The following is a 12,145-nucleotide window of genomic DNA, read 5'->3' on the forward strand; positions in this document are numbered from 1 at the left end:
CACCCCTCCCTCCCCCCGGGACATCACCCCCCTTCCCCCGGGTCATCACCCCTCCCTCCCCCGGGACATCACCCCTCCCTCCCCCTGGGACATCACCCCTCCCTCCCCCGGGACATCACCCCTCCCTCCCCCTGGGACATCACCCCTCCCTCCCCCGGGACATCACCCCCCCTCCCCCGGGTCATCACCCCCCCCTCCCCCGGGTCATCATCCCCCCTCCCCCGGGTCATCACCCCTCCCTCCCCCGGGACATCACCCCTCCCTCCCCCTGGGACATCACCCCTCCCTCCCCCTGGGACATCACCCCTCCCTCCCCCGGGACATCACCCCTCCCTCCCCCTGGGACATCACCCCTCCCTCCCCCGGGACATCACCCCCCCCTCCCCCGGGTCATCACCCCCCCCTCCCCCCGGGTCATCATCCCCCCTCCCCCGGGTCATCACCCCTCCCTCCCCCCGGGACATCACCCCTCCCTCCCCCTGGGACATCACCCCTCCCTCCCCCTGGGACATCACCCCTCCCTCCCCCCGGGACATCACCCCCCCCTCCCATGGCCTGCAGCTCCAGTTGTGACTCTCCCTGTCTTTGGTTAGAGCGCTCGAGGGGTCATCGAGTGCCTGAAGATCATCACCAGGGATAAATCCCGCCGGATCGCCAAGTTCGCCTTCGACTACGCCACGAAGAAAGGTCGCTCGAAGGTCACGGCTGTACACAAAGCCAACATCATGTGAGTGTGTGGAGGGGCTATGTGGCACTCTGACCCTCCCCCTCTCTGCTCCCCCCCACCCCCAGGTGCTCCTGTCCCCTCCCTCTCTCCCATTACCCCCACACCCTGACACCTGTTCCCCTCAACCCCCTTCTCCTCACCCCCCTCCGACTCTCCGTCCGGCCCGCTCCCTCCCTCTCCCCACCCCTCCCCCCCCCCCCCCCCGACCGGCCCGCTCCCTCCCTCTCCCCTCCCCCACCCCCCTCCGACTCTCCGTCCGGCCCGCTCCCTCCCTCTCCCCACCCCTCCCCCCCCCCCCCCCCGACCGGCCCGCTCCCTCCCTCTCCCCTCCCCCACCCCCCTCCAACTCTCCGTCCGGCCCACTCCCTCCCTCTCACCCTCCCCCACCCCCCTCCAACTCTCCGTCCGGCCCACTCCCTCCCTCTCCCCTCCCCCACGCCCCTCCAACTCTCCGACCGGCCCGCTCCCTCCCTCTCCCCTCCCCCACCCCCCTCCGACTCTCCGTCCGGCCCGCTCCCTCCCTCTCCCCACCCCTCCCCCCCCCCCCCCCCGACCGGCCCACTCCCTCCCTCTCCCCTCCCCCACCCCCCTCCAACTCTCCGTCCGGCCCACTCCCTCCCTCTCCCCTCCCCCCCCTCCCCCGACCGGCCCACTCCCTCCCTCTCCCCCTCCCCGACCGGCCCACTCCCTCCCTCTCACCTCCCCCACCCCCCTCCAACTCTCCGTCCGGCCCGCTCCCTCCCTCTCCCCCCCCCCCCCCCCCGACCGGCCCACTCCCTCCCTCTCCCCCCCCCCCCCCCCCCCCCCCGACCGGCCCACTCCCTCCCTCTCCCCCCCCCCCCCCCCCCCCGACCGGCCCACTCCCTCCCTCTCTTCCCCCCCCCCCCCCCCCCCCGACCGGCCCACTCCCTCCCTCTCTCCCCCCCCCCCCCCCCGACCAGCCCACTCCCTCCCTCTCCCCCCCCCCCCCACCCCCTCCGACTCTCCGTCCGGCCCGCTCCCTCCCTCTCCCCTCCCCCACCCCCCTCCGACTCTCCGTCCGGCCCGCTCCCTCCCTCTCCCCTCCCCCACCCCCCTCCGACTCTCCGTCCGGCCCACTCCCCCCCCCCCCCTCCCCCCCCCCCGACCGGCCCACTCCCTCCCTCTCCCCCCTCCCCCCCCCGACCGGCCCACTCCCTCCCTCTCCCCTCCCCCACCCCCCTCCGACTCTCCGTCCGGCCCGCTCCCTCCCTCTCCCCCCCCCCCCCCGACCGGCCCACTCCCTCCCTCTCCCCTCCCCCACCCCCCTCCAACTCTCCGTCCGGCCCACTCCCTCCCTCTCCCCTCCCCCACCCCCCTCCAACTCTCCGTCCGGCCCACTCCCTCCCTCTCCCCTCCCCCACCCCCCTCCAACTCTCCGTCCGGCCCACTCCCTCCCTCTCCCCTCCCCCACCCCCCTCCAACTCACCGTCCGGCCCGCTCCCTCCCTCTCCCCACCCCTCCCCCCCCCCCCGACCGGCCCACTCCCTCCCTCTCCCCTCCCGCACCCCCCTCCGACTCTCCGTCCGGCCCGCTCCCTCCCTCTCCCCACCCCTCCCCCCCCCCCCCCCCGACCGGCCCACTCCCTCCCTCTCCCCCCCCCCCGACCGGCCCACTCCCTCCCTCTCCCCTCCCCCACCCCCCCCGACCGGCCCACTCCCTCCCTCTCCCCCCCCCCCCGACCGGCCCACTCCCTCCCTCTCCCCTCCCCCACCCCCCTCCGACTCACCGTCCGGCCCACTCCCTCCCTCTCCCCTCCCCCACCCCCCTCCGACTCACCGTCCGGCCCGCTCCCTCCCTCTCCCCCCCCCTCCCCCCTCCCCCGACCGGCCCGCTCCCTCCCTCTCCCCTCCCCCCCCTCCCCCGACCGGCCCACTCGCTCCCTCTCTCACTGCTGTCTGTATTCGGTGCCTTGCCCGGTTGCCCTTCACTGACTGTGTGTCTGCTTGTCGCTGACAGGAAGCTGGGGGATGGGCTGTTCCTGCAGTGCTGTAAGGAGATGGCCGAACTCTACCCCAGTATCAAGTACGAGTCCGTGATTATCGACAACTGCTGCATGCAGGTAAATCCGGTGCCCCGCGGATCAATGCCTCCCTGCGCCCTGTCCATATGTACCCTTCCCTGGGCCATCACCACTGACTGTCTGTCTCCTCACCCACAGCTCGTGTCCAATCCCCATCAGTTCGATGTGCTGGTCATGCCCAATCTCTATGGAAACATCATTGACAACCTCGCGGCCGGACTGGTGGGCGGAGCCGGGGTGGTCCCAGGAGAGAGTTTCAGTGCCGAATACGCAGTCTTCGAAACGGTAAAGGAACAGAGGGCAGTGATTGTGTGTCACCTTTAGACAGGGTACAAGCAAAGGGGGGCTTCTAACTGAGAGGGTCACACACTGACCTTTCACACTGGGATACTGGGTCACACAGTGACCTTTCACACTGGGATACTGGGTCACACAGTGACCTTTCAAACTGGGATACTGGGTCACACAGTGACCTTTCAAACTGGGATACTGGGTCACACAGTGACCTTTCAAACTGGGATACTGGGTCACACAGTGACCTTTCAAACTGGGATACTGGGTCACACAGTGACCTTTCAAACTGGGATACTGGGTCACACAGTGACCTTTCACACTGGTACACTGGGTCACGCAGTGACCTTTCAAACTGGGATACTGGGTCACACAGTGACCTTTCACACTGGGATACTGGGTCACACAGTGACCTTTCACACTGGGATACTGGGTCACACAGTGACCTTTCACACTGGGATACTGGGTCACACAGTGACCTTTCACACTGGGATACTGGGTCACACAGTGACCTTTCACACTGGGATACTGGGTCACACCGTGACCTTTCACACTCTGGGACACTGGGTCACACTCTGACCTTTCACACTGGGACACTGGGTCACACAGTGACCTTTCACTCTGGGATACTGGGTCACACAGTGACCTTTCACACTGGGATACTGGGTCACACAGTGACCTTTCACACTGGGATACTGGGTCACACAGTGACCTTTCAAACTGGGATACTGGGTCACACAGTGACCTTTCAAACTGGGATACTGGGTCACACAGTGACCTTTCAAACTGGGATACTGGGTCACACAGTGACCTTTCAAACTGGGATACTGGGTCACACAGTGACCTTTCAAACTGGGATACTGGGTCACACAGTGACCTTTCACACTGGTACACTGGGTCACGCAGTGACCTTTCAAACTGGGATACTGGGTCACACAGTGACCTTTCACACTGGGATACTGGGTCACACAGTGACCTTTCACACTGGGATACTGGGTCACACCGTGACCTTTCACACTGGGATACTGGGTCACACCGTGACCTTTCACACTCTGGGACACTGGGTCACACTCTGAACTTTCACACTGGGACACTGGGTCACACAGTGACCTTTCACTCTGGGATACTGGGTCACACAGTGACCTTTCACACTGGGATACTGGGTCACACAGTGACCTTTCACACTGGGATACTGGGTCACACACTGACCTTTCACACTCTGGGACACTGGGTCACACTGATCTTTCACACTCTGGGACACGGGGACACACACTGACTTTTCACACTCTGGGACACGGGGTCACACGCTGACCTTTCACACTCTGGGACACTGGGTCACACTCTGACCTTTCACACTCTGGGACAGTGGGTCACACACTGACCTTTCACACTCTGGGACACGGGGTCACACACTGACCTTTCACACTCTGGGACAGTGGGGCACACACTGACCTTTCACACTCTGGGACACGGGGACACACACTGACCTTTCACACTCTGGGACACGGGGACACACACTGACCTTTCACACACTGGGACAATGGGTCACACAATGACCTTTCACACTCTGGGACAGTGGGTCACACACTGACCTTTCACACTCTGGGACACGGGGACACACACTGACCTTTCACACTCTGGGACACGGACACACACACTGACCTTTCACACTCTGGGACAGTGGGTCACACACTGAACTTTAACACACTTGGACACGGGGTCACACAGTGACCTTTCACACTCTGGGACACGGGGTCACACACTGACCTTTCACACTCTGGGACACACACTGACCTTTCACACTCTGGGACAGTGGGTCACACACTGACCTTTCACACTCTGGGACACGGGGTCACACACTGACCTTTCACACTCTGGGACACGGGGTCACATACTGACCTTTCACACTCTGGGACACACACTGACCTTTCACACTCTGGGACAGTGGGTCACACACTGACCTTTCACACTGTGGGACAGTGGGTCACACACTGACCTTTCACACTCTGGGACACTGGGTCACACACTGACCTTTCACACTCTGGGACAATGGGTCACACAATGACCTTTCACACTCTGGGACACTGGGTCACACACTGACCTTTCACACTCTGGGACACTGGGTCACACACTGACCTTTCACACTCTGGGACACAGGGTCACACACTGACCTTTCACACTGTGGGACAGTGGGTCACACACTGACCTTTCACACTCTGGGACACGGGGTCACATACTGACCTTTCACACTCTGGGACAGTGGGTCACACACTGACCTTTCACACTCTGGGACACTGGGTCACACACTGACCTTTCACTCTGGGACACGGGGTCACATACTGACCTTTCACACTCGGGGACACACACTGACCTTTCACACACTGGGTCACACACTGACCTTTCACACTGTGGGACAGGGGGTCACACACTGCCTTTTCACACTCTGGGACACGGGGTCACACACTGACCTTTCACCCTCTGGGACACGGGGTCACATACTGACCTTTCACACTGGGACAGTGTGTCACACACTGACCTTTCACACTCTGGGACACGGGGACACACAATGACCTTTCACACTCTGGGACAGTGGGTCACACACTGACCTTTCACACTCTGGGACATGCGGTCACACACTGACCTTTCACACTCCGGGACACGGGGTCACATACTGACCTTTCATACTCTGGGACACACACTGACCTTTCACACTCTGGGACAGTGGGTCACACACTGACTTTTCACACTCTGGGACACTGGGTCACACACTGACCTTTCACACTCTGGGACACGGGGTCACTCACTGACCTTTCACACTCTGGGACACGGTGTCACACACTCACCTTTCACACTCTGGGACACAGGGTCACACACTGACCTTTCACACTGTGGGACAGTGGGTCACACACTGACCTTTCACACTCTGGGACACGGGGTCACACACTGACCTTTCACACTCTGGGACAATGGGTCACACAATGACCTTTCACAGTCTGGGACACTGGGTCACACACTGACCTTTCACACTCTGGGACAATGGGTCACACAATGACCTTTCACACTGTGGGACAGTGGGTCACACACTGAACTTTCACACTCTGGGACACGGGGTCACACACTGACCTTTCACACTCTGGGACACGGGGTCACATACTGACCTTTCACACTCTGGGACAGTGGGTCACACACTGACCTTTCACACGCTGGGACACTGGGTCACACACTGACCTTTCACACTCTGGGACACGGGGTCACATACTGACCTTTCACACTCGGGGACACACACTGACCTTTCACACACTGGGTCACACACTGACCTTTCACACTGTGGGACAGGGGGTCACACACTGCCTTTTCACACTCTGGGACACGGGGTCACACACTGACCTTTCACACTCTGGGACACGGGGTCACATACTGACCTTTCACACTGGGACAGTGTGTCACACACTGACCTTTCACACTCTGGGACACGGGGACACACACTGACCTTTCACACTCTGGGACAGTGGGTCACACACTGACCTTTCACACTCTGGGACATGCGGTCACACACTGACCTTTCACACTCCGGGACACGGGATCACATACTGACCTTTCATACTCTGGCACACACACTGACCTTTCACACTCTGGGACAGTGGGTCACACACTGACTTTTCACACACTGACCTTTCACACTCTGGGACACGGGGTCACTCACTGACCTTTCACACTCTGGGACACGGGGTCACACACACCTTTCACACTCTGGGACACAGGGTCACACACTGACCTTTCACACTCTGGGACAGTGGATCACATACTGACCTTTCACACTGTGGGACAGTGGGTCACACACTGACCTTTCACACTCTGGGACACGGGGTCACACACTGACCTTTCACACTCTGGGACACGGGGGCACACACTGACCTTTCACACTCTGGGACAGTGGGTCACACACTGACCTTTCACACTCTGGGACACGGGGTCACATACTGACCTTTCACACTCGGGGACACACACTGACCTTTCACACTGTGGGACAGGGGGTCACACACTGCCTTTTCACACTCTGGGACACGGGGTCACACACTGACCTTTCACACTCTGGGACACGGGGTCACATACTGACCTTTCACACTGGGACAGTGTGTCACACACACTGACCTTTCACACTCTGGGTCACGGGGACACACACTGACCTTTCACACTCTGGGACAGTGGGTCACACACTGACCTTTCACACTCTGGGACATGCGGTCACACACTGACCTTTCACACACCGGGACACGGGGTCACATACTGACCTTTCATACTCTGGGACACACACTGACCTTTCACACTCTGGGACAGTGGGTCACACACTGACTTTTCACACTCTGGGACACTGGGTCACACACTGACCTTTCACAGTCTGGGACACGGGGTCACACACTGACCTTTCACACTCTGGGACACGGGGTCACACACTGACCTTTCAAACTCTGGGACAGTGGGTCACACACTGACCTTTCACATTCTGGGACACGGGGACACACACTGATCTTTCACACTCTGGGACAGTGGGTCACACACTGACCTTTCACATTCTGGGACACTGGGTCACACACTGACCTTTCACACTCTGGGACATGGGGTCACATACTGACCTTTCACACTCTGGGACACTGGGTCACACACTGACCTTTCACACTCTGGGACAATGGGTCACCCAATGACCTTTCACACTGTGGGACAGTGGGTCACACACTGACCTTTCACTCTCTGGGACACGGGGTCACACACTGACCTTTCACACTCTGGGACACGGGGTCACATACTGACCTTTCACACTCTGGGACAGTGGGTCACACACTGACCTTTCACACTCTGGGACACTGGGTCACACACTGACCTTTCACACTCTGGGACACGGGGTCACATACTGACCTTTCACACTCGGGGACACACACAGACCTTTCACACTCTGGGACAGTGGATCACACAGTGACCTTTCACACTGGGATACTGGGTCACACAGTGACCTTTCACACTCTGGGACACGGGGTCACACACTGACCTTTCACACTCTGGGACACGGGGACACACACTGACCTTTCACACTCTGGGACAGTGGGTCACACACTGACCTTACACACTCTGGGACAGTGGGTCACACACTGACCTTTCACACTCTGGGACACGGGGTCACACACTGACCTTTCACACTCTGGAACACGGGGACACACACTGACCTTTCACACACTGGGACAATGGGTCACACAATGACCTTTCACACTCTGGGACAGTGGGTCACACACTGACCTTTCACACTCTGGGACACGGGGTCACACACTGACCTTTCACACTCTGGGACACTGGGTCACACACTGACCTTTCACACTCTGGGACACTGGGTCACACACTGACCTTTCACACTCTGGGACATGGGGTCACATACTGACCTTTCACACTCTGGGACACGGGGTCACATACTGACCTTTCACACTCTGGGACATGGGGTCACATACTGACCTTTCACACTCTGGGACACGGGGTCACATACTGACCTTTCACACTCTGGGACAAGGGGTCACACACTGACCTTTCACACTGGGACAGTGGGTCACACACTGACCTTTCACAATCTGGGGCACGGGGTCACACACTGACCTTTCACACTCTGGGACACGGGGACACACACTGACCTTTCACACACTGGGACAATGGGTCACATAATGACCTTTCACACTCTGGGACAGTGGGTCACACACTGACCTTTCACACTCTGGGACACGGGGACACACACTGACCTTTCACACTCTGGGACACGGACACACACACTGACCTTTCACACTCTGGGACACGGGGTCACACACTGACCTTTCACACTCTGGGACACGGGGTCACACACTGACCTTTCACACTCTGGGACACGGGGACACACACTGACCTTTCACACTCTGGGACAGTGGGTCACACACTGACCTTACACACTCTGGGACAGTGGGTCACACACTGACCTTTCACACTCTGGGACACGGGGTCACACACTGACCTTTCACACTCTGGGACACGGGGACACACACTGACCTTTCACACACTGGGACAATGGGTCACACAATGACCTTTCACACTCTGGGACACGGGGTCACACACTGACCTTTCACACTCTGGGACACGGGGTCACACACTGACCTTTCACACTCTGGGACACTGGGTCACACACTGACCTTTCACACTCTGGGACACTGGGTCACACACTGACCTTTCACACTCTGGGACATGGGGTCACATACTGACCTTTCACACTCTGGGACACGGGGTCACATACTGACCTTTCACACTCTGGGACAGTGGGTCACACACTGACCTTTCACAATCTGGGACACGGGGTCACACACTGACCTTTCACACTCTGGGACACGGGGACACACACTGACCTTTCACACACTGGGACAATGGGTCACACAATGACCTTTCACACTCTGGGACAGTGGGTCACACACTGACCTTTCACACTCTGGGACACGGGGACACACACTGACCTTTCACACTCTGGGACACGGACACACACACTGACCTTTCACACTCTGGGACACGGGGTCACACACTGACCTTTCACACTCTGGGACACGGGGTCACATACTGACCCTCCAATCTCTGGGACAGTGGGTCACACACTGACCTTTCACACTCTGGGACACGGGGTCACACTGACCTTTCACACTCTATGACACTGGGTCACACACTGACCTTTCACACTCTGGGACACTGGGTCACACACTGACCTTTCACACTCTGGGACATGGGGTCACATACTGACCTTTCACACTATGGGACACTGGGTCACACACTGACCTTTCACACTCTGGGACTCTGGGTCACACACTGACCTTTCACACTCTGGGACAATGGGTCACACAATGACCTTTCACACTGTGGGACAGTGGGTCACACACTGACCTTTCACACTCTGGGACACGGGGTCACACACTGACCTTTCACACTCTGGGACACGGGGTCACATACTGACCTTTCACACTCTGGGACAGTGGGTCACACACTGACCTTTCACACTCTGGGACACTGGGTCACACACTGACCTTTCACACTCTGGGACACGGGGTCACATACTGACATTTCACACTCGGGGACACACACTGACCTTTCACACACTGGGTCACACACTGACCTTTCACACTCTGGGACACTGGGTCACACACTGACCTTTCACACTCTGGGACAATGGGTCACACAATGACCTTTCACACTGTGGGACAGTGGGTCACACACTGACCTTTCACACTCTGGGACACGGGGTCACACACTGACCTTTCACACTCTGGGACACGGGGTCACATACTGACCTTTCACACTCTGGGACATGGGGTCACACACTGACCTTTCACACTCTGGGACACGGGGTCACATACTGACCTTTCATACTCTGGGACACACACTGACCTTTCACACACTGGGTCACACACTGACCTTTCACACTCTGGGACACTGGGTCACACACTGACCTTTCACACTCTGGGACAATGGGTCACACAATGACCTTTCACACTGTGGGACAGTGGGTCACACACTGACCTTTCACCCTCTGGGACACTGGGTCACACACTGACCTTTCACACTCTGGGACAAGGGGTCACACACTGACCTTTCACACTCTGGGACACGGGGTCACACACTGACCTTTCACCCTCTGGGACACTGGGTCACACACTGACCTTTCACACTCTGGGACAAGGGGTCACACACTGACCTTTCACACTCTGGGACACGGGGACACACACTGACCTTTCACACTCTGGGACAGTGGGTCACACACTGACCTTTCACACTCTGGGGCAGTGGGTCACACACTGACCTTTCACACTCTGGGACAGTGGGTCACACACTGACCTTTCACACTCTGGGACACGGGGACACACACTGATCTTTCACACTCTGGGACAGTGGGTCACACACTGACCTTTCACATTCTGGGACACTGGGTCACACACTGACCTTTCACACTCTGGGACACGGGGTCACATACTGACCTTTCACACTCTGGGACACTGGGTCACACACTGACCTTTCACACTCTGGGACACTGGGTCACACACTGACCTTTCACACTCTGGGACTATGGGTCACACAATGACCTTTCACACTGTGGGACAGTGGGTCACACACTGACCTTTCACACTCTGGGACAGTGGGTCACACACTGACCTTTCACACTCTGGGACACGGGGTCACATACTGACCTTTCACACTCGGGGACACACACTGACCTTTCACACTCTGGGACAGTGGATCACACACTGACCTTTCACACTGTGGGACAGTGGATCACACACTGACCTTTCACACTCTGGGACACGGGGTCACACACTGACCTTTCACACTCTGGGACACGGTGTCACATACTGACCTTTCACACTCTGGGACAGTGAGTCACACACTGACCTTTCACACTCTGGGACACTGGGTCACACACTGACCTTTCACACTCTGGGATACGGGGTCACATACTGACCTTTCACACTCTGGGACAGTGGGTCACACACTGACCTTTCACTCTCTGGGACACTGGGTCACACACTGACCTTTCACACTCTGGGACAGTGGGTCACACACTGACCTTTCACACTCTGGCACATGGGGTCACACACTGACCTTTCACACTCTGGGACACGGGGTCACATACTGACCTTTCATACTCTGGGACACACACTGACCTTTCACACACTGGGTCACACACTGACCTTTCACACTCTGGGACACTGGGTCACACTGACCTTTCACACTCTGAGACAATGGGTCACACAATGACCTTTCACACTGTGGGACAGTGGGTCACACACTGACCTTTCACACTCTCGGACAGTGGGTCACACACTGACTTTTCACACTCTGGGACACTGGGTCACACACTGACCTTTCACACTCTGGGACAAGGGGTCACACACTGACCTTTCACACTCTGGGACAGTGGGTCACACACTGTCCTTTCACACTCTGGGGCAGTGGGTCACACAATGACCTTTCACACTCTGGGACAGTGGGTCACACACTGACCTTTCACACTCTGGGACACGGGGACACACACTGACCTTTCACAC

General features: G+C 58.6%; 1 protein-coding gene across 2 annotated transcripts in view; it reads left to right on the plus strand.

Annotated features, from left to right (window-relative positions):
* The first annotated feature begins 583 nt into the window (after positions 1-583).
* LOC139229147 (isocitrate dehydrogenase [NAD] subunit beta, mitochondrial-like) overlaps positions 584-12,145 on the plus strand; it is a 146,339-nt gene continuing 134,777 nt past the window's right edge. For both annotated transcript variants that reach the window (XM_070860812.1, XM_070860818.1), the window contains exons 1-3: positions 584-727; positions 2,705-2,807; positions 2,907-3,053. In XM_070860812.1, coding sequence (XP_070716913.1) covers positions 726-727; positions 2,705-2,807; positions 2,907-3,053 — 252 coding nt within the window. In that variant the 5' untranslated portion in view covers positions 584-725. The remainder of the gene's footprint in view (positions 728-2,704; positions 2,808-2,906; positions 3,054-12,145) is intronic.

The sequence above is a fragment of the Pristiophorus japonicus genome, chromosome 2, assembly GCF_044704955.1.
Source record: "Pristiophorus japonicus isolate sPriJap1 chromosome 2, sPriJap1.hap1, whole genome shotgun sequence".
In the NCBI taxonomy this organism is placed as follows: Eukaryota; Metazoa; Chordata; class Chondrichthyes; family Pristiophoridae; genus Pristiophorus; species Pristiophorus japonicus.